The sequence below is a fragment of the Rhipicephalus microplus genome, chromosome 2 (genome assembly GCF_043290135.1).
Source record: "Rhipicephalus microplus isolate Deutch F79 chromosome 2, USDA_Rmic, whole genome shotgun sequence".
NCBI lineage: Eukaryota > Metazoa > Arthropoda > Arachnida > Ixodida > Ixodidae > Rhipicephalus > Rhipicephalus microplus.
Window position 1 is genome coordinate 263,865,122 of NC_134701.1, and position 27,808 is coordinate 263,892,929.

At 45.3% G+C, this 27,808-nt stretch overlaps 3 protein-coding genes and 1 non-coding gene across 6 annotated transcripts in view; 2 read left to right on the forward strand and 2 right to left on the reverse strand.

Annotated features, from left to right (window-relative positions):
- swm (Zinc finger protein swm) overlaps positions 1–11,872 on the forward strand; it is a 104,568-nt gene extending 92,696 nt beyond the window's left edge. For all 3 annotated transcript variants that reach the window (XM_075880662.1, XM_037421072.2, XM_075880673.1), the window contains 2 exons: positions 3,190–3,327; positions 11,342–11,872. In XM_075880662.1, the coding sequence (XP_075736777.1) occupies positions 3,190–3,327; positions 11,342–11,425 (222 nt within the window). In that variant the 3' untranslated portion in view covers positions 11,426–11,872. The remainder of the gene's footprint in view (positions 1–3,189; positions 3,328–11,341) is intronic.
- Positions 8,591–8,663, reverse strand: TRNAK-CUU (transfer RNA lysine (anticodon CUU)). Its single transcript has one exon. It is a non-coding gene; the product is annotated as a tRNA-Lys (tRNA).
- Positions 11,873–17,982: 6,110 nt separating the features above from the next.
- On the reverse strand, positions 17,983–26,638 carry LOC119170041 (amidophosphoribosyltransferase). The gene is made up of 7 exons (XM_037421066.2): positions 26,371–26,638; positions 24,566–24,836; positions 24,234–24,489; positions 21,476–21,706; positions 20,654–20,781; positions 19,665–19,886; positions 17,983–18,302 (listed from the first exon to the last, which is right to left on the reverse strand). Exons 1-7 carry the CDS (start codon positions 26,511–26,513, stop codon positions 18,036–18,038), a joined length of 1,518 nt encoding a protein of 505 aa, XP_037276963.2. The 5' UTR covers positions 26,514–26,638; the 3' UTR covers positions 17,983–18,035.
- A 256-nt stretch (positions 26,639–26,894) lies between these two features.
- Positions 26,895–27,808, forward strand: part of Paics (PAICS bifunctional enzyme) — a 37,844-nt gene continuing 36,930 nt past the window's right edge. The window contains exon 1 of the mRNA XM_037421069.2: positions 26,895–27,045. Within this exon, the coding sequence (XP_037276966.1) occupies positions 27,039–27,045 (7 nt within the window). The 5' untranslated portion in view covers positions 26,895–27,038. The remainder of the gene's footprint in view (positions 27,046–27,808) is intronic.

Consider the following 27,808-nt stretch of genomic DNA (forward strand, 5'->3'; position numbering starts at 1 on the left):
TCATTTGAAACTAGTGATGCTATTCGAAGAAGTCCTATTCACATTTATATAACAAACCTTTTTATTTTCTCTTTTTCTAAATCGTACTTACCGTATTTACACGATTGTAAGACGACCCCCCCAAAATCGCATCTCAAAAAAAAAAAATAAGAACGCGCGCATTTTACACAAGGGAAATTTATTCACGTGGTTGCGGAGGATTATTCATCGTCGCTGGAGTCGTCCTCGCTGGTGCTGCTGCAGTCCCACAGCACGTCGTCGTCAAGTGTGAGTCCACACTTCGCGAACGACCGCACCACGGCATCGCGTGGGACGGCCGCCCATGCGGAGAGGACCGATTCTGAACTTCCGTCCTGCTGCACAGTTGTTGGTTTCCTCCGCATGAAGAATAGCAGCCCGCTTAAACGCTGCCGTAAACGAGCGCCGAGTGTTCTTCGAGCCTACGGCACTCATGTCAGACAGAAGTGACTCGAGAGAGCCGGTCGTAGACACAAGCGACAGGAGCACGCGGCGACGCGCCCGCTTAGAAAATTGTATCACAAAGAGGAGCTCTTTCGTCAACTACCGATACCCCCCTACGGCGGCTCTTCCATCGATTACCGGTGCTCCTTCAAGAGCCGTGCGCTCGTCATAAAGGCACTCGTAATGCGCGCAGTAGATGCTAAAAAAAGAATAAGCTTTTGTATAAGCACGCGGAAAACTATGCGCTTTGGGCGGGAAACTATTCGAGATGACAATACATGGTTCGATTTCGATTCTAAGGTACATGGTTCGATTTCGATTCTAAGACGACCCCCCAACATTGGATTGTCAAATTTGAAAAAAAGGGTCGTCTTACAATCGTGTAAATACGGTATTTTAGGTCTCAAGAGACTCGTCAATAATTGCAAGTGTAAATCTGCCCTGTCTCAGTGCCATTACAGTGATTCTGAAAATTTGTAGAATTTGCTCCGAAGAAACTGTTCTTGGAAAAAAAGTAATACAGTGAAATCTCGTTGATTCTACCCCGATTAATTCGGACTTTCTGTTGATTCGGACACGGCATCTGGTCCCGTCCAAAATGTACATTGTTTTATGATTGAAAACTCTCATTAATTCGGACGAATTCAGCCGCGCTACAGTTAATTCGAACGCCCGACCGCAGTTGAGTCCCGACGGGGAAGCAGCAGCGGATTCTGCCGGCCAAATCGACGGCGCACCTAAACAACTTTGGGATCAGATTGCAGCCTCTGAGATTTAAAACTTCGTCCATGGGTAGTACATCTCTGAGGCACCCCTTAAAAAAAAAACGTAGTGGTTTTAACAACCAAAATGGAAGGCAGTGCATCGCTACTGTCATAAGCAACGGGCATCCTACAGATTTGCCTTTGTGCGCGTGCGCGACCACCACGCGAGCGACGTCGGGATGGCTTTCCCTCCGTCTCCTGCGGCCCCAACTCCCGCAGCGAAGAGGGCAAAGTACGAAGCAAAGGTTTTGGCTGCGAAGGTGAAAATATTGCAGGTGTTGCAAGCAGGAGCATCTCAAAAAGAAGCGATGGAAAAGTTCAATGTGAAGAAAAGCATGCTGAGCACTTACGTGAAGAACGAGGAGCAGATTATACAAGCATATGACGGGGACTTGTTTGGTGACGAAAGAAAGAGGTTTCAAACGGCAGCGCATCCCAAGCTAAAAGGAGCGCTGTTGTGCTGGATTGCCGTTTCGCGCGATGCACGTTTGCCCTTGTGCGGCTCCCCTATCTGCGCACTAGCAGAGAAGTTCGCGGTGACCATGAACATTGACTTCTTCAATGCGTCGGAAGGCTGGTTCAACCGCTTCAAGGAGCGACATGGGCTGGTGTTCCACACCATGTGTGGTGAAAGAGGTGCGGTTAACGAAAGTGTTGTGCTGAACTGGCGGTCTGGACTATCCACGCGCCTTTCTACGTACGAGCTGTGCAACATTTTCAACACTGATAAGACAGCGCTGTTCTATAAGGTGCTGCCTGACAAGACAATGGCGTTGAAAGGGGACTCCTGCGTTGGTGGAAAACGAAGTAAAGAGCTCGTGACAGTTCTTCTGGCTGGTAACATGACCGGCACAGAGCGGCTGCCACTGCTGGTGATCAGGAAGGCTGCGAAGCTAAGATGTTTTAAGAATATTAAGCAGCTGCCTGTCGACTACCGGTTCAACAGAGAGGCTTAGATGACTGCCGAACTCTTTCAAGCCTGGCCGCGTCAGCTCGACCGCCGCTTTTCGGCCAAGGCTCAGAAGGTGTTGTTCGTGCTAGACAACTTTAGTGTGCACACGAAGGTGTCTGGACTCGAGATAATTGAACTGCTATTTCTGCCTCCGAACACAACGGGACCAGCAGCTTCCCTGCAGCCGATGGACCAAGGAATCATACAGTCCGTGAAAAGCCACTATCGACGGCAGGTACTCGAGCCGATGTTCCTCTGCATGGTGTCAGACAAGCAGTACGAAGTATGCCTGCTAAGCGCAATCCACATGCTGACATACGTGTGGAACAACACACCACCTGCGGTAGTTGCAAACTGTTTTAGTCATAGCAGCTTCGTGCACGACGTTGCTGATCCGGGGGTGGTGGCCGATGAGAAAACTGGCGAAGAGCAAGACGGCCGCTATCTGAGCATCATGCTAGCTGATGTCCCCTGGGCTGTTACTTCAAAACTGACAGCAATGATGCCGTGGCCCGCACAGTGACCAACAGCGATATCGTCGCCGAAGTATTGGACGGCGAAGGGGAATCGGCTGACAAGGACGGAAGTGATGCTGACAAGCGTCCACGCCACACTATAATGGAGGCTATGCATGGATTGGCCGTTTTGGAGGACATATGCATGCTTTCCTCGGACAGTGTGCGCGGACTAAGCCACCTGCAGGAACTTTGCAAAATTGTGACTTCGTCGCACATTGCGTCCGTGAAGCAAACCGAGATCGCAGACTTTTTTAAGAAATAAAAGTTAGATGGTGTAGGAGACATATTTCAAGTGTTTTGTTTGTACTCGTGATAATTCGTACCCTCGGTCAATTCGGACATTCTCTCCGGTCCCGTGAAGTCCGAATTAAAGGGGTTTCACTGTAATTGCTGTTCGACAGAGGATACGCTGGCTAAGAAATGTTTGGTTCTTTCGTAGAGGACATGCACAATGTCACTGGTGATGAACACTGGCATCTTTCTACTTGTGCAGGGTGTGTCTCAAGGGTCCGAGTTCAAGAACAGGCCATTGCAGTGGGCATGGTTCAAAGAACCATCAAGGACAGCTTCTACTAGCGATTCTGCGTCGGCATCGAACCTGGCTCAGGATGACTTGGCAGGAGATGACGAGGTTAGATGGCGTAAAATTTTTAACAGTGAAGCTGTTTTTAGTCGACATTTCCGCTTCAATTGATGGCATAGCACTGGTGACGTAGCCTTACAGTGAGGAAAGAGTGGGAGTCGGTAAGAAGCGGAATGGCTGCACTGAGCCTAGATGGGCGAGGGTGGTGCATGGTGGAAAGGGGAACAAATTAGAGGCATGTCTTGAGGGGGAAATATCAAAGCTCAGCAAACAGGGTGAACCAGTGAGGGGCACACCAAAGGTCCGTAAAAGTGTGCCTAACGAAGGGGGACATCAGTTTCGCTGTTTCGACAGTGTTCGTGAAAGGGGGAGCTGGCTGCATCTTTTTGCATCTTGGAAATAAAACGTGGTACCCTGACAAACAAGGACAAAAGATGAAAAAAAAAAAAGCGGACGACGACACAGGCGTATGTTTTCTTCCTTTGTCCTTGTTCATCAGTGCGCTTAAATTTACGCATTACAATGAGCCAAGGAGACCCTCTTTTGTTAAACTACAGGTTCTTTTTTTACATATTCACCAGATTTTGTCGCACCAAATGTCTGGACAAACAGGTGTTCCCTGGTTTCATATACCTCTCTTCGCATGCACAAATAGAATGTGTGCACTGTTAGTGATGGCCGCTTAAAAATTGGGCAGTGATGAAGCTCTGTCATCGATTATAAGTTGAATGCATAATGAAGCTTTTGTCAGTGGCTGCTTTATTATACATCTCTGTTATAAATGCATTATGCTTAGGACAATGCTTACGGATAGAAAGGCAACAATTTGTGGCTGATCAATGCTCACTTTTATTAACACCATGTTCAGTTCATGTTGTATCAAAATAAGTTCGACACGAATAATTCCAGTAGAGCCAGTGTTACATTAAGCTGCTAAATTTGTAGTGGTGTGATGCGAATTTCAAACGGTAGCGCGTATCAGTTGTTATTGTGATGTTGCGTTTCAATCTGCGAACACTGCACAGTCAATACTTTTTATGTACTGTGAATCATAGTACAGTAGGCTCTGAATAATTCAAACTGAATATTCAAACTTTAGTTTTTCCCCCCAAAAAAAAAAAAAGCGAGCTCTTCTCCAGCATGTCCTCGAGCTGCCGCTGGGAATGAGCCTCCACTACAACGGCTTTTTCGTGCCACCATTCTTTCAGCTGGTGTTGGCACTCTGTTTCTGTGAGTCAGGCACTTTTCGAATTGCGATTAGTGACTTGCCCTAGGCCACACTTCCATGCATCTTTATAAATGTGTGAAAAAATTACTGCGGCTATGGCACGAAAGAGAACGTGTTTCATTGTGGCAAAGGAGATAGTATTCTTATTCTTGTTTTTTTTTAATGTGCAGCTACTTATTGTTCTAGATGTTAAAGGGACACTAAAGTCAAATAAAAATTTATGTCAGAGTGAAAGCTCAATGTATGACAACATCTAAAACGACAATATTATCAACAACAGTGCCCCACTTATTGAGAAGTTAAGGTAAATGCACAAGAACACAAATGCCATTGTAGGACATTTTCGAAATGATCCCGATGACATCAGATGGACCGCCTACAATTAATCACTAGTAATCGATCTAACTGCACCAAATAAAGAACCTTGCGTGCATCGAGAGACGCAACAAAATGCTGCTTGTTCGTTTGTTTGATTCATGGAAAAAAGAACCGCCGGGACGTTACTACAGTAAAAGCCCATTAATTTGAACCGCAGGGGGAAGCCACCTCAGTTAGAATTAACGAAAGTTCGAACTAACAAAAGTGAAAAACAACAATAGTATACTGCGAGTAGGGCATAACAATTTTTTTTTTTAATCTGTGATCGCGTTCCGCCTTTTTTTTTTGAAGGCGACAGCCAGCACTTTTTGCTTTAATGAGCGAATTTGGCGGAAGGCCTCTTCTCCGCCTTCTTCAAAACTTAAGAAAAGACGGGCAGCATTCAATCCGGCCATGACATCCGCAGCAGAGGGCCGCACTGGTGCTTCGTGCTTCTCCTCATCATGGTCACTGGCAGCGACAGGTTCTGCATTTCTCACCTGACGTATTATGTCGCCATCCATGAGTGCAACACACACCACTGCACTTGAGTCTATATCGACGTAGTCCGCAAAGCAGACGTCTTCCAAAACGTCCGCCATGGGGGCGATGACGCCGTGTTCGAGCACTGGTGGCTCGTCAGCTTGCAGAGCTTCAGTGCTGAAGCCACAGTGGCGAAAGCAATTTGCTATCGTAAGCGCTGTCATTTGCTCACAAGCACGCACAAGCATGTGTAGTGCACTTAGGAGTGTCAGTTGGTAGTTATTGCACAAAATAATTCGTTCAAACATATGACACCAATAAAATTATTTTAAATTTCTAATTATACCCTGGTCCGTGGGCTGCAGTACCGCTGTCGTGTTTGCTGGAAGGAAGGCCAGCTCAATGGCCTTCGTCTCAATGTTGACTTTATGAGCCGAACAGTTCTCCACAAGAAGCAGGACTTTCCGGCCACAGTGTTCGAACTTCTTGTCAAGCTTCTCCAGCCACTGCGCAAACAATTTCCCCGTCATCCAGGCCTTTTTGTTGGCCGCGGAGTCTGATGAGAGGGACCGGATGTTCTTGAAGCAACGAGGACTTTTCGATTTGCCTATCACAAACAGAGGCAACTTCTCGGTCCCGGTCATGTTCGCAACAACCATCACAGCTATCCAGTATCCATTCTTTACTTTTCTTCCCTCATGTGCACTTATCGCATTTATTTGTGATAGTTTTGGGGGGCAGCAATTTGAAAAATAAGGCAGTTTCATCCGCATTAAATATGTCCTTCGGAGAATACTTCTCCATGTAGCCTTGAAGCACTTTGGAGCGCCAACCTTCGCACGTTTCCATGTTGGCAGCGTTCATTTCACCCAACACAGCATGGAAAATGAGGTCGTAGCGCTCGCGAAAACGGTGCAACCACCCATCTGAAGCAGTGAAGTCGCCGTAGTCTAGCTGCAGGGCGTAGTCTGCTGCCTTTGCCAGTATGACTGGGCCACTCAGTGGTATGTCCTGCGAACGCATTTCCTTTATCCAAATGAGAAGCACTTTCTCGAGGTCAGGATGCTTTGCGGGCTGCAACCTACTTCTTTTGCTCGCAACTTCTGCCTCTAAGGCGTCTTCAATAGTCCTCCTATTTTTTATATGAGCAGATAGCATCGTTTTCGGTATCTCATGCTTTTTTGTGATATCTTGCTTAGGCAAGAGTCCGGCGTCCACTTCCCGCAGGATATCAGCTTTCTCCTGAGGTGTTTTGGCACGGTATTTGTCGCGGGCACACGCCATCAAGTCGGAGCAGCAGAATCGTCACAGACGGGAAGCTAGTACCGGCGCTACTGCAACAAACGTTAGCCAAGGCCTAACACCAACACAAAGAATCGCGACAGTCGGAAGCTACTCCCAGCACCAAGAACCAGGATGTACGACGCACACCTCAATTGTTGCAGAGAAGGCTGGGCGAAGCTACGACGCACCCGATTTGCTGTGTGCTGGTCACGCCATCTGTCGTCTAACAACGACAACTATGCAGGATTTTCAAAGGCTCCGAGATTGGCGTAAAAAAAAAAAATCTTGGAGGTTATGTAGGACGGAGAGCAGGCAGCCGCCGAGAGAGAGAGATTGTAGAGGAGGGGCGAAGAGTAAGTTTTTCTCTCCGCTCCCTGTCAACGCCGCCTCAAAACTCGGCAGCCACCCTATTGAGTGACTAGCCAAACCGCCGGCGCGGTGGCGCGTAGTTCAAATTATCCGCGGCTGAACCTACTCGCATTCGAATTAACGGGCTTTCTTTATTCATAGGCTTGTATGGAGCTTGGCCAAACCATAACTTACAGTTCGAATTAACGAGCTTTCACTGTATATGGAATGGCACGAGTGGTTCAAAAATTCAATTTTCGCCTGGTTACACGAGACAGGTGGTGCTATCTAGCAGGGCACAGTTGAAACATAACGTCTGCAATCTCGAAGCTAATGGCAGGAAATTGGTCAATGGTCATTGTTGCTGCTGTTGCTCCCGCTGCTTTCAGTCTGCTGTTTCTAGCGCAGTAAAGCCGGGCAACGCTGTGCATGGCAACAGTGACGTGAGCTGGAGGCAGGTAATTTGAAGTGTGCTAACCAGATGCGGACCACTAAAACGTGATTTTATTTCTAAATAGGCCCTGCCTTGGCACAAAAGCAACACTACGAGGTTTCTGGACCGCCATTTCAACAATCAACGTGGGCTTAATAGTTGCCTTTAGTGTCCCTTTAAACTCCTCCTTAAGATGCTTTCGCTCCCTCTCCATCAGTAACGCGTGCTATCACAATTTTGCACCAACATGATAGAGTGCTTTCAAGGTGATCAGTAGCGCTGGATGTTCAATAAAATTCATGTTTTGCCTTACTGCCACCACTATATAACCAACCAGCATCAATAAACAAGTGAATACGTAGACACTCAATAACAAAGCTAATGATGTATTACGTGCTGTGGGAATTGAGGCTAGCCCGTTGCCTTTGCGCGGGCTTTGCTGCCTTTTCTGTCACTCTCACGTCCCGACATGTCTCCCCACCTTTGCTGTCTGCCGCCCTGGGAGAGCGGAGTGACGTTTAACCCCCTCACCCGGTAGCGGATGTTGACTGTGGCGCTGCGCGCGGAATCTCTCGAGAGGTTTTTGCGCGGTGTCGGGAGCGGGCAGATAGATACTCTCCGGGACTGCAGACGGTGAGCCACGCAATCTTTTCTGTCCGTCGACTCCCGTCGCTCGGGGGCTCGTCGAACTTCGCTGACGGAGCCTCGCGCCCGAGGCGAACGCTCACCTTTTGTTGACCCACTGCATACGCACGGCCAAAGGGTGGTACGGTGTCCTAGTGCGTGGCCTAGCTACGCCGACCAAGGCCCGGTTGCTCGAGCGAGGGCAAAGGAGCTCGTGTCATCTCCCTCCGAGGCCAACGCGAGCTCTTTTGCCCTCGCTCGAGCAACCGGGCCTTGGTCCCCGTGCCTCCGTGGGTGCCACCTTTACCACGAAGACGTGCTCATGGCACCCTGTGTAGTACTTTTATGCCCGTGGCATAGATAAGCCTATTTGCTTTCCCACAGCGCCTTTGCAACGGGCTGTACTGCGTTTGGTGTTGCCACAATAAAGTGTTGCGACTTTGAGCAGTATCATGTTCTCGCCACGGCGACGGTTAACGAGTGCCCTGCGGCTCGCTAAGACCGGACCCACGCTAGTGGCCGTACTCCTTCGGGATACGTGTACACTACACTGGCGCCCAACGTGGGGCTCGAACCCACGACCCTGAGATTAAGAGTCTCATGCTCTACCGACTGAGTTAGCGGGGCGGGGTCGACTTCTTTACGAGAAAAGGCCGTAAAGAAGCTAACCTATACTGAAGCTAGACAGTAAACTGAGGGCCTTCGGTTGCGGAGAAGTCCGCCGTCCGGCGCGAAATCACAAAGGTGACCGCTTCCTCAGATTATACCGGTGCAAGGTCTGAATGCAGTCCGCCGCCCCGGGTGTGCCTTGTTGCTTGCAAGAAAGTGCCGCAGTGCGCTGGCGAGAGCTCGTCAGAACGTGAGACAAAGAGTCTCAGGTCTGCGATATGGGCACGGCTGAGTTTTCCCGTATGGGGATCTTTCAGCAAGTACGCGAGTGGAGTGCAAGCTTTCTTCACTCGGTACGGACCAAGCCACTTGGGAGCGAGCGAGGTTGAGAACCCCTTACTGGCATCGCTAAGAGCGTGGTTACGCTTCAGGACAAGATCGCCCACCTCAAAAACTAGGTCGCGATGCTTGCGGTCATATTGGGCTTTCTGCTGAGCCCTGGCCGACGCCAAATTTTCCCTTGCTTTGCAGAAAGCTCAACAAAGCCTGTCCCGAAGTGTTGATGCGTAAGCAGAGCAGTCTGCCGGCGCCTCCTCGTCCTCGAGTTCGCATTGAGTGACGCTGGTCACCGGATTTGCCAACTCCCTTCCAAAACTTAAGAAGGCGGGCGAGAAACCAGTTGAGCGACTCTCGGATGTTCGAATAGCGAACGCGAGCTCACTCAAATGGTCTACCCTGCCCCTTTGATTTTCGGCAAAGGCCGCCAACATCGGTTTGAGCGTACGATTGACGCGCTCCGTCAAATTGGACTGGGTATGGTAGGGTGAAGTGGTGCAGTGATCAATTCCGAGGGAACGGCACGTGACACCGAACACCCGAGCGGTGAAATACGAAGCATTGTCCAAGATGAGCCTTTCCGGGAAGCCGAGTTGGCAAAACAATTCGTGCAGCTTCTCAAACACCGCTCGCGCTGTCATCTTCCGAAGTGGGAAAAGTTCCACCCATTTCGAAAAGTGATCAATGACTACCATCAGGTGAATGAACCCCTGCTTACTTCTGGGAAATGGTCCCATTAGATCGCAGGTGGCCACTTGCCATGGACGCTCACTGACAATCGGTTTCATCAGACTGGGCAGTTTGCCTGGTGCTGCAAGAGTGCTCCGTGCCGCCGGTTCCACACTGTCTCACACATTAGGGCCTCGTCTATATACCCCTTCTCGTGACCCGGACGACGACATCCCGCGGGAAGGCCTCCTTCGGCATCGTCTTCCGCTTGAAGATGATGAAGAGGGGCAACTTTCTGCCGTCGGCCGGGCAAGAAAGCATAACGGTGAAGCGCGAATGCTCGCTTCCGGTCGACAAAAGCTTCACCTCTTTTGCCCCGCGTTCGCAAACAGTCATGGACGACAGCATGTCGAACCACACTGGCGTTTCATCGGCGTTGCTGATCTGGCCTAGCATGTAGCCATGCTGCCGCCGGAGGCGTGTTCACGTAGATTTAAAACTCTTTCAATTAGTCCTCGTACGCCTCTGGCAGCTTCTGGCATATCGACGTGCGCCGTCAAAGGGCAAATCCCTTGCGTCGCATGAAGCGACGGACCCAATAAATTGATCCCTTGAAGTCTTTCTTTGATGGACCGGCTTCACTGGCGAGCTCGACGACTTTTGATCGAATGAGCTCCGCATTCACAGGCAGAGATCTGGCACGGTACTCGCGGACGAAATCCGCCACTTTGTCTTCGAGTTTCGGGTGCATAGCTCAGCGACCGCTAAACGACGTCTTCCTCGCGTTACACAATGACAGTTTGGATTTTTGGTTGCGCCAGTACCTGATGCTTTTCTCAGACACTCCAAACTGCCGCTGTGCCGCCATGTTGCCATTCACCTCCGCGAATTCAATAACTTTTCTTTTAAACGCGGTGGTCAACTGGCGCCGTGTCCCCGTATTCATGGCTAGTCACAGAGTAACGCCGACACTCGCTACGAACCACCTTTGCTATGAACACTAAATCAACAAGAAAAGAGAAATGGCATCGGCCCAAAGAGGCGATGTCGATGCTGATGCCGAAAAAGCATGTGACACTTCTTGTTGCCAGACGATCACTTGGTTTATGCCAAGGGCCGGTATATAGGACGAGGGGTGACTTTTCATTGACATTTTTTGGAAAAAATCTCGACCTATATTCCGCACTATACGGTAGTAGTCGTCATAGTAGTACGTAGCCACCTCCACGGTCGGACTAGAGGAGCGGCACCCGCGCACTCTTTAGAATTGAGGAGGAAAGCCACGCACGTTGATCATAAATAAAAAAATTGCTGTTTCTGATGAAATATCTTACAGAGACAAATATCGGTGACTTAATCTACAATAAAGTTTGCCTTGAATGCGATGCTTACTAAAAAAAAAACAGTAACAGAAGGGCGCACTTTGAGTACTATCTGACCAGAAAAGGTTGCATCGTTAAACTCTCTGGGCATAACTTTCTTTGTTTTAGCAAGATTTATCGAGGGTTAGGCCACAGTGCCATGTACTAGCGGCGTTGAAAGGTGGGAACTAGGCGCGAAGCACAGGCCGTAAGAGAGTGCGTGCATGCCGCTCCTCTAGTCCGGTTGTACCGAAGCGGTTAAACTTGACATAAGGCACGGAAATTCTCTTAGAAGGCTGTGGTTATTAATTTCATCTATTTCCCCGGCAGTCAAACCTGGCCTTGGAAGAAGACCTTCTTCTCGTGGATGATGAAGAGGAGGAAGACAGCGAAGCGCGCTCCTGGCGACGATGATGCCTTCACCTGTCATCTTTCTTTTTTTTATTATTGTTATTATGTTGAATCGTGACGCTTATTGTCAAATTTCTTGCACGCTCCATTTATAATGTATTTCTGTACATATTGTGCCCTGTTGCCTGTATGTCGCCATTTTTTTCTTTATTACAATCTTGTGCATAAAAAAATGTACTACACCCAGTCATGCCACAACACAACATGGTGAAAGCAGAGCTTTGTTTCTTAATTTTTTTTTCGTTGACTCGCATGTTTGCATGCGTTGGTAGCTTTGAAGTCTGTTTTTCCTCCCATTTGTAGTTGATGCCTTTCTTTTTTATTCATCTTTAGTTGCCTTCGTTCTCACATGGTATTCAGAGAGCCATCTTTGGCTTCCTTTGTAGCTCTCAGCATGTTCTGTAGGCCAGCTCCAAGCCTGGCACTCATGGCATCCTAGTTGTAGTCGGAGGAAAGGTTTACTGTGGATCTGGTTTTAGGGTTATCACACCTTGACGCAACATTATACCCTCAAATTATCTCTCGTCTGCTCTGAAATTTATTTCAGTTTGTGCGCCTATGTTTGAAGCAGTCTTCTTCTATACAAGTTTATAACTCGGTTTCAGAGCATTAGACTCATTTTCATGCTAGTCGGCCTTTCGCCATTTTGTTGTTACAGAAGGCAGTGACGATGTTTGATTAGGTCAGCTAGTGCAGCAGCTCTTGCATGGTGGTTACCTTTGCAATTGCAGTTTTTTTTTTTTTTCTGAGTCTGCATTCAGTGTATTTGAGTGACAGCTTTCGCTCTGCTGTTGATATGAATTCCTCTAATCGTGGTCATTCTTTTTCTTTTTTGACCTCCCGTGCTCTTTACACCGAACTATTGTGTTTTCTTGCTTGGCAAGGTGTGTAAATAGTTTTACTTTTTTTCCCCGCGAAATAAAACTTGTGAACAGTATGCAACATGTTACGCATGCAAAAGACACACGGTGTGCAAGGTATGGATCTTGCAACTGCAAAAGAGGCAAAAAAAAAAAAATGAAGTGATGAAGAAAAAAAAGAGAGAGAGAGAAAAGTGGAATAACCAAATTTGTCACATTTTTGCCAGTTTTTTATGGGTCCACACAGGAGAGAAAAAAAAGAAAAAAAAAGAAAACAAAAGAATTGTTGCGGCAGACTCTCTTTGATACACTTTACTCCATCCGTACCCTCAAAACATTTACCAAGTACCAAGATCGAAGACTAAGAGAGACAGAAGATGAAGAAAACAAGACAAAGCCATAAGATGGATTGATGTGGTTTGAAGATGCGATTGACAGCTGGGTATCGTAAGTATAGGGCACTTGAAAAGCACACACAAACTAATTTTTTGTGCTTTGTGTTTCAGGGTGTTATGGCATCTTATGGAAGGTGCACTGCAGAGCCTTTTAGTGATATATGGTAAGTGTCAATTCTTACTTTTTCTGTTCGAATTAATGTTAACATAATAACGTTTGTTGTAGCAGGCATGAAACAGTTGTGCCATTTGCATCATTTTGTGGCAAACTTATTAACCTGCGCCATCCTGCGTTGAACCACCCATTCTGTGCCAAACTCGCTTATCAGTGCCGTACTGCGCCGCAGCACTCGAATTTAGCCGCAAGGTACGAAAGCCATCAAGCTTCGTGCACAGTAGTGTATTTAAGAACCAATGTCTTTTCGGTATCATCAAAACGGTTTTGGTTTCAGTTTCGTAAAGGCTGTGATCATCGCTCCAGCATTAGCCGTGAACTTTGTAAAGATGTGGTCGCGATCACTATGGGCGTGCACCATCATGGCAGGCGTCAGCATAAATGGCTCGAGAACACTTTTACGTGTACTTCTATACTTGCAAATAATCCACGCAGATTCTGGCGCTTTGTTAACCCCAAATGTTATCCTGATATAGTCTTAAGCAATAACGATGGTGTTTCAGTTCCCACATCTCAATGCGCAGATGTCTTAAACCAGGCGTTTTCCTCAGTTTTTACCAGAGAAGACGTTTCATCCACTCCCATATTGCATAGTTTCAGCAGCACAGTCATGCCGGAGATTGTTATCAGTGAGGCCGGTGTTCTGTCCCTTTTACAGAAACTAAAAATTTCTTCCACCTTGGATAATATAGGCTTAAATAATAAAATCCTGAAATCTATATCATTCAGTGTCACCCCCTTCTTATGCGCTCTGTTTTCACAGTCTTTGTCTACCGGAACTCTGCCCCAAGATTGGCTATCAGCTAAAGTCGTCCCCCTTTTCAAATCAGGTGAACGTTCCTCACCGCTAAATTACAGGCCCGTTTCCTTAACTAGTACCATTTGCAAACTCATGGAGCATATCATACACACTCAAGTAATAAACTATCTCAAACGTCACAATATCATTTTCAATTTTCAGCACGGTTTTCGCAAGGAATTTTCATGCGACACCCAACTTGCCGGTTTTGTTCACGACCTTCATAAATCCATGGACGCTGGTTGCCAGGTCGACGTCATTTTCTTAGATTTCGCTAAAGCTTTTGACCGCGTTCCTCACCACAGATTACTACTAAAGCTAGAACAACTTAACATTCACCCTATAGTTCTTGCATGGATAAAAGCTTTTCTTTCCTCCAGGTCTCAATTCACCTTTGCTATGAATTTTTATTTTTCCTCTTTACCGGTAACATCTGGTGTACCCCAAGGCAGTGTTCTTAGTCCTCTACTCTTCCTCGTTTACACTAATGATCTACCGAATTCTTTATCTTCACACGTTCGACTTTTCGCGGACGACTGCGTAATATACCGTAACATTTCTTCTGATTCTGACCGCTTAGCTTTGCAATCTGACCTTAACAAAATTAATCATTGGTGTTCAACTTGGCTTATGTCGTTAAATGTTTCTAAAACAAAGTGCATGTCCTTTACTAACGCTGCTACATGTTTTCCTAGTCAATACTCGTTGAATAATATGACACTTGAGTTAACATCTACCTACAAGTACCTCGGTCTCCACTTTCAATCGAATATATCTTGGCACCATCATATAGAAGTCATTCTTGCAGCTGCTAACCGGTCTCTCGGGTTACTGAAACGAAATCTTAAACAGGCTCCATTGCAGTTAAAAAAACTTGCTTTTACCAGTTTAATTCGCCTTAAAATAGAATATGCCAGTGCCATTTGGGATCCTCATCAAGCCTACATCGTATCAAATATTGAATCTTTGCAAAACCGAGCTGCTCGTTTCATTTACTCAGATTATTCTACCTATTCCAGCGTAACTAACTTAAAAAACCGTGCTGAGCTAGAGGATTTGGCCATTCGTCGGAAATATGCACGCCTATCACTTTTCCACAAACTTTACAATCACCCATCATTACATGACAGTTTCTTTGAACCCGCCTGTTCCATCTTTCCTCGCCGTGATCATCCTAACAAAGTCAAACGCCCGCTATCTTGCACACTTCGTTTCGCTCAGTCATTCATCCCGCGCACTATTATTGAGTGGAACAGTTTGCCTGCACATATCGCCACCGAGAAAGACTCGGTAAAGTTTTCAGAGCTCATGCGCACTACGGTGACGAACTAAATATTTTTTTTTTGCTTTTGTTGTTTTGTTTTCTTTTGTTTTTTAACTATTGTATAACGCCATGCAATTGCTGCCCGTATTCATGGTTTGCGCTTTGTTGCGATTGTCAGGTTGCACTGTATCTTGCTGTAAACCATGTTGTATTGGCTTTGTTGCGGTTGTCAGGTTGCACTGTATCTTGCTGTAAACCATGTTGTATTGGCCCCCCCCTATGTAATACCCTCTTCTAGAGGGCCTTTAGGGGTAACCTGAATGAATGAATGAACGTGCTATGCTCTCAACACGAAGAGACTGCAAAAAGAGCATTTCTCCTTGGCCTGGCCATATTCTCTAACGCCAGTGTTTTGTGAAGTAGTGCGATAGCGAATCTAGAAGAGTTTGCTGTCAGACTTACAATTTATTGCTATCGCATTTATTGCTTCGTGCTTACTGTGAAACAGTTTTTTTTTTTTTAACTCGATGGCAGCGTTCGGAAAAGAAAAAAAAGGATGACATGCAGTAACTGCGCTCAAAACAAGTGGGGGTGGTGTGTGGTCCCTGTACCAGTCTTTAAAGACATTATCATTCTTCATTGTGAGGTATGAAAAAGAAATCCTCAGCTCGCATATTAAGTCTATAAAGACAGCTGCACAGGACCGTTCATTGAGCTTATGTGTGTATCTTCGTTCATTTGCCTCTGTGCTCCATTATACGGTGCTTATCGACCTGGCAGTTGACGCTTGTGTGTTTAGGTTTAAAAAAATGGACGGTTGTTCATATCTAAAAAAATCACAGTTCCACCACAAGGGCAAAGCAATGAATGTGATAGCAAGAAATTGTAATGTGGTACGAAGTGAGGCTGGCAGCTACTTCTTTTGAATCCGATCTCATGTAACTCATGCTGGCGTACGAGAACATGGCCACTTCAGGGAGAGCAACACTTTTCGCACATTCTCTTTGCTATGAGAGCAATAAGAGTGCAGCACGTTGTGCACGGGAGCAGCCCTCTGATGGCTGCCGAGCTAGCCGCGTGCGCCAGAAATCACAACTATGTGCTTAGAAGCAATGTTCTCAGTTGTTGCTCAAGCGACACGCACCCCCCACCCCACCTCTCTTCCCTTCGTGCTCTTTCAAAACGGGCGCAGTGCTTTTTCTCTACTTCAACTACAGGCTTTTCGGGCAGGGGTATGTTATCGCATGGTCCCTCCTGGCGACAAAGATGGGCTGGATCGTTCGATCTTTGCTTCAGCCGAGCTCATTGCCCTCCCTTGCGTGCTTTTACCCGCGGATGGAACATGCGATGCGCGGGCGTATTCTATCCATTCGGACATCATACGGGACGGCAAAAATCCACAGTTTCTATATAGTTTCTATCGCGATAATAGGGCTGTTGCACAATTTAGGTGTGTGTTTCAAAAATGCAGCATTGGACGAACGTTGCTGTACAAGCTCTGCGTAACAGGGCTACATCTGATCTGAATGTTCCGACTGATCCAAACTTACTCAAAAAGGCCGCTACAAAAGGCACTTTTGCCTGCTCCCAGGGCTGCTCCGAAACCTATTTACGCTGTTCCACCCCAGTAGTAGTGATGCAAATTTTGTTTGTGTGGGATTCACTTTCTCGTACAAATGGATAGTGGGAAAGTTATTTCCAACTAGAATGCATTCTTTTGATTTACATTCTTTCCACATCATGGGCTGTTATTGGAATATTGGCTTGTACAGTTAGTTACTAGCTAACAATATCTGCTGACCTAACACGTAGCAACATAATATTGCTGTCTTAAATGGTTACTTTTAATAAGTGCTTTAGTTTATGCATTCCCACTTATGTTTCAACCTGACCGTCCTATAAGAAATACATCTGCTATCATCAACCTAGCATACTGTGTTCAGACTTTTGTTTGGGATAATGGTTACAAAAACTGCATCCATGTTGGGAGTACATTTGGACAAATGACCACAAGTGTTGACCACACTTTCCCAATTTCCATGGGAATGTCAGCACAGGCAAACGTTGCTCAGTTTTTACGACCTTCATTTGGATATTTGTTGTTTGTGCCAACTGTCAATGTGTCCTCTAGGATTATGATGGAGCTGATAAAAGGCTGTTGTGGTACTCCCCACTGCTAATAGAAGGGTGCAAGCAAATTCTAGGGCCTGTATTCTGTAGTATTAGTAGAATAGTTAAATCTTGCTTTGCAGAACTCTATAAACACTTGCCTCATCTTTCCTTCATGTTCCCTTGAATCTAAGCACTGTTCTGGCTGGAGGCAGAGCACTTATACTGTTCCAATCCTGTCCCCGTCATTGTTGGGAGAGCACCAAATGTGAAAATGTGCACTCTATCTCCTACAATAAAAATGAGCAATGCACCATGCGTGGACATAGCATCACGAGCATGCATGAGAAGCATGTTTACTGCCATCGAAGTCTCCAAACATCTGGTGTTCCATGAAGCAAAGTATACTAGCAGACAACAGGGACATTAAAGTTAAATAAATTAGCTTGGACTGATATATTGCACTTTGAAAACTTAGTGTCATTTATTTCATCACCATAGATAATATTAGTAGATGAAAAAATAATTATCCGGTGCTTAACTTAAGCACTCCCGAGGGTCAACTCGTAGATTTCGAAGCAATTTTTGGTATTTTGGACGCAGTGGCTCGACAAAATTTTCTTACTTCGGTACGTTGTCTCCGGCCCTCTCACAAGACAATGCACATCGTTATGCACATCGTTTTTGTCGATTGGCAACTCTGTTGTTGGTTCTTGTAGCCTCATTCAAAATGTGCGACTTGTGTGGGAACTTCCAGATGGTGTCACTGCCTGCATATTTTTTTTCTGCTCATTTTTTTCCCACCAAGTATCTTTTCACAGCAAGCATGGCATTGTTGGCGTCGCAAAAGAATAATTTACTTATACGAGAAAAATTTTTCTTTAGTGTCCCTTTAAAATCTGCATTGTAGCTTGCAGCCATTGTGAGCATCACAAGCATTGCATTGACACGAGACAGAACAGAGTGAAACCTGTTTATTGTTACTAAAATTTTGCAGCCACCACTGCCCGGCTACCACTCGAGTTGGACAGGGTACTGCCCAGTGAGGCATGCCGTGCAGTGGCCGACCTCCTTGCTGCCGCCGTTGGGACGTTGCACGCCTCTCTGGACAGCAGTGGTCAAACCTTCGACGGATAGGTAGACTAGGCTGGCGGCACCAAGCGTTTCTGCCAGTTGCTTGGCATCCAGTGTGTTGGCAATGAGCTCCTCCTTGGTTGGAATGTTGATGCCCATGTAACATGGGTAGTGCAGTGGAGGCGAGGCAATGCGAATGTGCACCTAAAGAAGCAGAAAAAGAACAGATTATCAAGCCAGCACAGATAAGCCAAAATACCGTAGGTTCTCAGCAAATGAGAACCTCTTAAATAAAACTGCTGCTTAAGTGGGACATCTGATTCTACTATCATTTGTTTAATTCATAATTTAGCTCCTAATTAAATTTTAATGAAATAACAACCTTAATTCTGCACACTTGCTTATCTCTCGGTAAACGGAATTGATGTTCCTTCAAGTTCTGTTTAAACTGCTGTATTAGAACCAACGTTGCAGAATGTGCCACATGTATGCTGTAAAGAAAGCGTATATAAACTGTTTACAAGATCACAATTGTTTTCATTGCTTGTCTTAAACTCTTTGCCATTTTGGCAACTTTAGTTGGCTTTATCTTTTGTCTTCTGGGAAATGCGGAGGTTGTGAGTTTCTACTCAACGTTTAATTTTCTACCCAACATTTAATTTTGTCCACTTTAACTTCTCTCTATCCTGATGAATGAGGTGGGCATGCTACGCTATTTGCTTTGGTCTCCAGCTGAGAACTTCTGAACAAGGAAAGCACTGGTAAAGAGTTTGTAGTTAGTTCGCTACGCCATGTGGCAGCTATGGTGGCACTCACTCGAGAGCTCTGGTCTGACTAATCGCATACGAAAGCCAGAAGCTAAGTGTCAGTAAATCAAACGCAAGGACTGATAACTGCTGGAATTTCTTCAAGTTACAGAATTTTTCTATATTGTAAGTGAGTGAAGGTCACATATTTTGGGCATTTGTTGCTTCCTGCAAATATTTAGGGCAATGCTCACGTGGAAAAAAAGAAAGATTTAGAAAGGCCTTGTATTGGATCAACAACCAATTTTTTTTAACCACAGGAAGTAAATTTCTTTCTTCAGTTAGCAGTGTCAACAGCAATCTAACCATGCAACATTCCAGTGCAGTCTTAAATATTGTAGACTCTCGGTAGACTAAAATCTTTTGAAACGGAACTGCTGCTTAAGGAACGGCTGCATCTGATATGATTGGTTTTGCACTTGTATTCATCACCCCTCTTCATCTCACAGTAAACGAAACTCCCATTAAGTTTAACACATTTCTCTAATCCCTTCAGGTTCCGTTTAATGAGAGTCTACTTTATAGCGGAGCGAATTAGGCTAGTTGGTGGTGGTTCATGATTTCTTGTTGCGCTGCAAATGAAGAGACGAGGACGAGGCGGGGACCACAGGACAGGTGATGCAAAACAGCTGCACACCGTCTGTCTTGTAGTCCCTGTTCGCCCTCGTCTCTTCAACCACAGCGCAACAAGAAATTATTAACTGCTGTGTATCCAAAGAGTATGACGCTTACAGCTCCTAATTCCTATGCATTGACATACCTCTTTAGCACCAGCCTCCTTGAGCAGCTTGATGATACTTCCCACCGTAGTGCCTCGCACAATGGAGTCATCAATGAGAATGATACGTTTGCCATTGAAGTTGTCGGACAGCGGGCCAAATTTTTTGGCAACACCAAGCTGTCGTAGACGAGTGCTCGGCTGGATGAAGGTGCGGCCGACGTAGCGGTTTTTGCAGAGAACTTCTGCATATGGAATTTTTGTCTGCAAAGTGGGTCAAATTACATTACTTAAATTACTGAACACCGGCCTCCGTGGCCCGCGCTCGATTCTGCAACCTTTAGGAGAACAGTAATGACATCTTTTTGATAAATGAAGTTTGCTTGTATTTTCTGTGCACAGCATTACATTTTCAGTAATATGCAAGTTTAAACCCTTGATTGACCAAAAATCGATCAAAGTTTGGGCTAATGAATGATCTTCAGTTTTGTGGCCCTAGAAAATTCACTTGCTAGCAGCTAAATGAATTATTCGATCTTAATTCAATTTTAATGTCCAGAAAGCAACTCTGGGGCTGGCAGGGCAACTCTAAAGAAGGACTCTAAATTTTGTTTACACGAATTTGTAATGTATCATTTTACACTCCTTCTCATTGTGCTCTAAGTTTCAAATGTCTTTTAGCCGAAGCAGCAACATCCAAGATATATTCTTGTCAATAACTTAAGGCGAAAAATAAATGCAAGGTGAAACGTACCGATTCAAAAAAAAAGGTCCCTGGAGCTTCTTTAAGTATTTATAAGAGGACAGGCATCTTTGCATATATTGCCTATAAAGATTTGGTTACCACATTCTGCACTACACTTTACCCTGAGCTGAGAAAATGTCCATAGCCACATCAGCAGTTATAATAATCAACCTTTGGCTTGCCCAGTTATATGTTCGAATGAAGCCAAACCATATGTTTGAGAAGCTCCAACAGCTATTGCATAGAAATGCAAAGCGTCCGATGAAAAAGTGGGTTGAGACTTTACTATTTCGGAAAATCCAAGGGCAGCAGGTGTCGCAGACTCCGGTACAGTGCTGACGATGTCGGCTTCAACGGCAGCTTCTCGGGCAAGCTGCTTGCCACATTCCCTCCTTACGGTGTAGACCATTTGACCTTTACGTGAGCAAAGAAAACATTGTTGCATGTGGCAAGGTTTCCGGATCAATTTCACATTCAGAATGTTTTAGACATGGACTACCCATGTGCATCAATATCGCATAAGCTCTTTGCAACACGCATTCTGAATGACTATCTGTAATTGCATGAAATTTACTATATTTCATGCCAAGGTTCTAGAGACTGAGTTTAAAGCAACATGTTCTAGAATTAAGTGCAGTGTACATTATAGCAATAGTAATTATAAAAGTAATTATCAATTATTGTACTGTCAGTCTTGCCGTATTTTTTCGTAAACCAATTTCAACAACCAACTCAAGTACGTGCGATGGTGATCCGCTGGCAGCAAGCATTCCTGAACAAGTAAAATATTTTGCTATTCTTGCCAAAAAGCCCCGCATCCAGCACCTCAAACATGGTACCGCCTTCACCAAACGTGTAGCAAATAATTTCAACCTGTTAATCATACCGTGGTGTTTGGACATAAACCCCCCAGTCATCATGATTTCAACCAGGAGTGATATCAAGGTACATTAGGCAACAAGAGTGCTTAATTTAACACTAGCTCAGTATATACACTGTCTTCTTTTTTCGCCAATATCGCACAGAAATAGTAAAGGCTCATCGTGCCTCCAAATGAGGATGCCGTGTCATAAAGGGTTCGTATATAGAATTACTGGTCATGCCTTACCTTCAAAGATGCTGTCTGGCCTTGCAAAATAGACATACTCGAAAATGCAGAATGCTGGAGGTGCAGTGTAGGGCCTGGGAACAATGCAAACTGATTTTGGCCCATGTTTCGTAATCTCCACAATTTCGCCCGGCAGTACTTCACGGTACAGCACGCCACTGACAGACTTGAAGGCACAAGACTCCGAGGACACAACCCAGCCTTCATATTCGAACTGCGGGTTGGTTTTGTCTGCAACAGATTTGTGAATTGAGGATCCACCGCTACAGCAGAGAAAAGCACATGTTTGAAAGCTGTGCCTTGCACACTTGACTTGCCTCAAACGAGAGTGTGCCTCAAACGACAGTGTCTTAAAGGGGAATATCCCACCATTTCAAAAGATGGAATAATGCCCCAGATATTTTCTTCATTCTTTTTATATTGGTTGTCGGGACATGGAGTTCTAGCAAAAGTTGAACATTTCTCTAGCCTGAGCAGCCTCGACTGAGCCCTTTACGGTAATTTTGCACTTTAGAAATAGAAAAAATATGCAGACACAGAAGTAATCTTTTTAGGACTGCAATAAGAAATCCTTGAAATAGCGGCTTTGTGCAACTTTAAAAATCGAATGTGTCGACAAATTTTAAATGCGAAGCACTTTGCGTACTGCAAGTACTTTCAGCATGTCTGTATACCTATCTGTCTAGCCGCCTACGTCTGGGTGCTCTCATGATCACCCTTTTAACTTGGGGTGAACTAGAATTAGTATGGGAGGGCAAGATCGTGTGATGAATATGACTCGTCGTGACACTTAATAATGTGACTATCCTGTCATGTACTTATCATACCCTTTCCACCAGACACATGTGGCACATACCCATACAACATGGGCAGGTATGTGCTAAAGGTGAGTGACAGCTTGTATCTACCCAGAAATGGAGAGAATACACATTGGTAATTTTAATGTGTAAGCATTAAGAAAAAGCTGACATCGGCAGTGTTGACCCGACGAATGCAAAGAATCCAAGCAGAAATTGAACCACAGCATTCTGCGTAGCAGCAAATTATTCTAGCACAGAGCCTTGCCAGGTCTCGCAAAGCTTTTCAAATAGAACCCAATGCACGTGGAATGTCAATTGTGGTTGCAGTGCTGGCTATCCAATTTTATAAGCATTACATATGCGCTCTGATGATGCAGTCGTCACGTCAGGTTAAGGTCAGTTGCAGTAAAGTGCCGTCCACTGAAATTGATTTATGTAGCAGTGTCCAGGGCTACCATCCTCGTGAGCACAAGCACTACATATCAGCTTACCACTTCTGGTGTTGCTAATACCCATGTTGCTGTTATAATCGTGCAACTGTAAACTACTGGTTATATAAAACATATGCGACTGTTCAGCATATATGTCTGTGTGAACAAGATTTGTACATATCTTTAGGATCATTTCACAACGTTTCGCTCAATAACAAAAATTACAGTGCAGACGCCTAGCCTCCGCGTGTTTCGCATAGCATCAATTTCCAAGGTACGTGGGCCACAGCTGCTAAATTTTTTCCTTTGGTAGCTATTTGTCTTCCACAAAAACAAGTTCAGTATTATTTTCTCTTCTCACAGCCAAGTAATATACACTATACCTCTTCTCCAATGACATGACAGTCTCGTCGTAATGAGCACCTACACTCAAACCTCATTATAACAAAGTTGCATCTTACACAAAAATAAGTTCGTTATATGCGGAAAATCGCCATAAAGGTTTATTCCTAATACTATATCTATTGCAAGACTATTTTTCATTTACTTCGTTATAACCGGTATTTTGTTATATCTGGGTTCATTATATCGAGGTTAGAGCACCTCGATATAATAAACCCAGATATAACGAAATACTGATTATAATAAAGTAAACAAAAAATGTTCTTTCAATAGATGCATTGTTCGGAATATACCTTTATAATGAATTTTCAGATGTAACGAACTTCCTTTGGTGTATAATGCAATTTTGTTATAATGAGGTTTGAGTGCATAAACAGTTTTCCCATCGCTAACAATAGTTGCTATTCTTTATTGATCCAAATTTATTGAAATAGATAGGGGACAAGATTAGTTGGCGTTCCAAATCATGCTGAGGAGCATGAAGTTAAGAATCAAGAAAAAATTGCAATAAATACAAGCACTTGATCTTTTCTACCAGTTTTTTTTTTTTTTTCATCTAGTATTTAGTTCCATGTTGCTTGATGAGACGAGAAGATAAACAGTTCTGGCTTATTCGTCAAACTACTCTCTTGGATTGAACAGTAAATTACTCGTCATTCTGACTGCTCCACAAGTTCTTAACAAGACAACGAGAACAATGGCACCATAAACAAGATCAATGGCACCATTATCTGCTTAACTGCTACTGGTAAATGTAACCTAAGAGCTGAAAAAGATGTTAGTATGTACCATATATAGATGGCAGAACCATAAGTTACTTGATATAAGCAGGTATAGACTATTTTTCGTAAGACGTCTGGGAACCGCCATCTTGGACTGTTAAGCCGGTGTTTTCTAGTTTTTGTATAAAGCGACATGAATTATTATGGCCATGAAAAATCTTATGCACCGACCCATCTTTATGGGTATGTGTCTAATGTAACACTGTTTAGTTGTTAAAGATACAAAACATAAAGGTTAAGAGCCCAATATGGCAGCACTCAAACCCATTTGTAGAATAGTCTATAGAGTAAAGGTGGATATGCCAAAAATGTTGTGCAAGCAGGCAGGTAATTAATATAGTACCTTTGATTCCACTGGGTGGAACTAGTACTCCTATGCTCAGTGGTCTGTTCCCAAACGGGTCACGAACTGCATAGATGGTGTCATCGTACATCATAATGAGTGAGTACGCTGTAGGTGTCAGAGACATCAGGTGCCTGATGCGAGCTGGCCAATTGGGGCCATCTTCCTCTTCTCCTGTTGGTGGAGGCTGGCTGAGGATTTGCATGATAAGCTCAGAATCCGATCCTGTCGTTAGCCCCACACCCTTGTTGAGGATCTGCAAAATATGCAATTCGCTATTGTAATTCCCAGAAATGGTACATTCTTTAAACGCTCTCTTTGCTCGTTCTCACCTTCCTACGAAGAGCAATCGCATTCACTAGCTCCCCATTGTGAGCAATGGCAAGCAGGCCGTGGTTCGTATGTACAACAAAGGGCTGAGCCAATTCGTGCTCCGAGCCACCGGTGGTCGAATAACGTGTGTGGCCCACACCAAGATTTCCCTTCAGTTTCGTCATGGAGTCCTCATTAAAAACATTGCTCACAAGGCCCATTCCTCTGTGAACAGCGAACTTCTTGAGGTTTTCACCTTGGCTTGTCACAATGCCAGCACTTTCTTGTCCTCTGTAATCACCACAGAATATTAACTTTACTAAAACATATGCCAAATACCTGATGTTTGACATAATACACTTTCTGTCCAAACACTATCCGAGTTATCTATTCAGGAGTTGATTATACTGTTTCAATGATACCACATTCCAAAACTATCTGAAGCTGCCCTTCTTTTTCCTGTTGCTGCCATCTCATTGTCAATTTAGTAAAACCTCAAACTGCTCTAGTCTTGCCGCAAACAATCAGCACTTATTTTTAATGAACTTTCAACCCTTAAACATAACTATTAGAGCCCAGTGCTCACTAAAGGGACCAATGTGAAAAAAAAAAATTCCAGAAGTAAACTACCCTTTCACAATTCCAAAACACTCAAGTAGACGCTTGGTAAATGTGAAAATGCGCAAAAGTAAATGCGGGTGGGGACTGCACTCAATGCTGTGGCATCATAGATTTTAAGGCCGTCTTCTAAGACCTATGTAGTTGAAATACATTGACCTTTGCAGGGTCCTGGGCTTAACCCTGTAATGCCCACGAACAGTTATGCCTTCTGAAAAATTGTGAGAAAAAACTGTTTTTACTCATGTACAGTTCACTTAAAGAAAATAATGAATAAATTTTTTGGGGGGGATAACCTAATTAGTATTACTTGCAACTAATTAATTATTGTATAATATGTAAGTCACTGTACTTTCCTCATACCATGTCAAATCCGCAATAGTGCTTATCATGACATCTATAGCAGCTTTATTGTGGTATTAGTGTGTTCAACGTATCAAGTATGTTACTGTGGGCATCACAGGGTTAACATACCTAGTTTCAGAAAATTTTGTTGGGTCAATGTCGTATGACAAGTACACTTTGAAATCTATGATGTTACGCGCGAATATCTCGGCGCTAAATTTGAAAATGAAACTTTGACTGATTTTCTTTTGTATTCATAGACTTATGATGGCGAAATTAAAGACATTGGTGTCTCTTAAGTACACTTTATCAATCAAAACCAATTCATTGTTTCACTTTAGTGTCCCCTTCAAGTGTTGCCGGCTTGAATGCCGTTAAATGGTTTTACTTTTGTTTTATATAAAATAAGCAGTTATATCACGCGCTCTTAGATCCTTTCTTTGTTATCTTTTTCTTTCTTCGCACGGTGAGAGATGGCGCCACGATCAAGCCTTGGTTTCGCTTTCGAAGCGCGCGGACCCCAGAACAGTCGACACCTCAGCTGTTTACGTAAATAAATTTTAAGCGCGACGGTCTTCGTCGCGTAGCAACTTTTACCATATCCAACAGGCAAAAGCTATAGCGCATGCAGTGCTGCAAGGACGGACGGGCAGTGCTCTTGCAGCAATGATACCTCAGCTGCATCTTATCGTCCTTTATCAATGGCCTTAGGCCCTTAGTAGTGTGGCCCGATGGACAGGGTCACCGCGACTAGCTCCTCGACGGGTTTCACCGCGATAAACCGACGCGCGCCTCCGGCCTATTGCCCCAAGGAAGTGAGTAGACCAGAGACTTTCGCGCAGGCCATAATGGTCAAACTCACCTGTGCTGTAGTGCGACAAGTCCGAGGCAGATTATGTGGCTCACGTCCAAATTGCTCGGCCACTCTCCGCTAGCGATGCAGCCAAACACCCCGCACGCTTCGCGCAGTTCGTGCTCTTCGTCGTATTGCACTTGTCGGGCCATGGTGGCGACGGTGTCGTGCAGTGCTGAGTCGCCGAATGTCTTGCTGGTCGGGCACACTTAGCGGCTGCCGCAACGGACGGGGCCCGAAACCGCGCGTTGCCTCGGCTGTGAAATCTCTTCTCCGCGCAGCTCGCAATCGGCGAGCACGTGGTGCCATTTTTCGCCCTCCTCGCTGGTTGGGCAGCCCTCTCCTCGCCCGTCGTTCTTCGACGATATTCTTCCGTGATAACGATCCCACCGGCAAGGTTAGCCCAGCTCTCGGCGCCTATCAGTTGCGCGGTGGCGAGCCGCCTGACGTCGTCCCTCCGATCCTCCTCGCGGGACCGCCTCCTCTCCCGTCCGCTACTGCGCGCCGCTGCCGAAGCCACGTGTTGAGCCCGATTCGGCCTCTCGCGACACCCGGGCCAATTTGCTGCTGCATCCCCCCCTGAAAAGGCGACGCTGTGCTGCTCTTGTTTTAGGCAGACCAGCAGACGATTGTCTCCCTCAGCATTTGCTCGCACCTTCGCCAAGGTCGCCGACATCATGGCTAGTGAGTAGTACTACGCTCGCATATATGTGTACTAGTGCGTCGTCGGAATGCCCCTCTGCGAACGCCCATTCCCACGCTCGTCGACCGTGCGCGCTCTGTGCCTGCTGAAATGCGAGGCCCGCGGCGAAGTTCGGATTCGCGCCGGCGGGATCTGAAACTGTCGCGTTGTGCTCGGGAAACGCGCGTTCGCGATGCACACTTGACGCCGTCTGGGTGGGTGTGGCTTTGTCTGCGCGCGGTTCGTTTTAAAAGGCGCGAAAACACGCTGCTCCTCAAACCGGATTGCTGTTTGCCGTCGCCCGTTCTACGAGTGCTGTAGCTCTTTGGCGCCGAAAGAAAACAAAGTTCGCCGTTTCGTTTTCCTCGAGCTGACATTTATCCCGCGCGCTACGCATTCGAGAACCGCTGCCTTAGTGCGCGCTCCGCCGTGTATGTTTGAATTTCCCTCCACGCGCCGCTAAATTTTCTTTTACGCGTTTGCAGCTACAGGTTCGCGGACACAGTTAATTGTGCCTGAATGCGCTCTGATTTATTTTCATTTAGGTAAAATCTACCAGTTTCATTGTTTATCGAAAACATCTCGCACACAAGTAATAAACGCATAGGTCTCGTTGCAATATATAATAGTTCGAGTTACTGTATCTGCTACCTTTAGGCATTTACAGTAACTCGATAATGTGGGGCCGACCGCGCAAAAGCTGTCTTCACCCTTCCTGTGACTGTAGTCTTGCGAACATATCGTTTTCATTATTAGTGACATTTT

Bases quoted from the DNA above. Each gene is read 5' to 3' on its own strand.
- LOC119170041 (XM_037421066.2), bottom strand. From the start codon at position 26,513: ATGGCCCGACAAGTGCAATACGACGAAGAGCACGAACTGCGCGAAGCG. The intron at 24,837-26,370 runs GTGAGTTTGACC...TGGTGATTACAG, and splicing joins CTTGTCGCACTACAGCACAG to AGGACAAGAAAGTGCTGGCA. The intron at 19,887-20,653 runs GTAAAGTCTCAA...CCCACTTTGCAG, and splicing joins CCCTTGGATTTTCCGAAATA to ACAAAAATTCCATATGCAGA.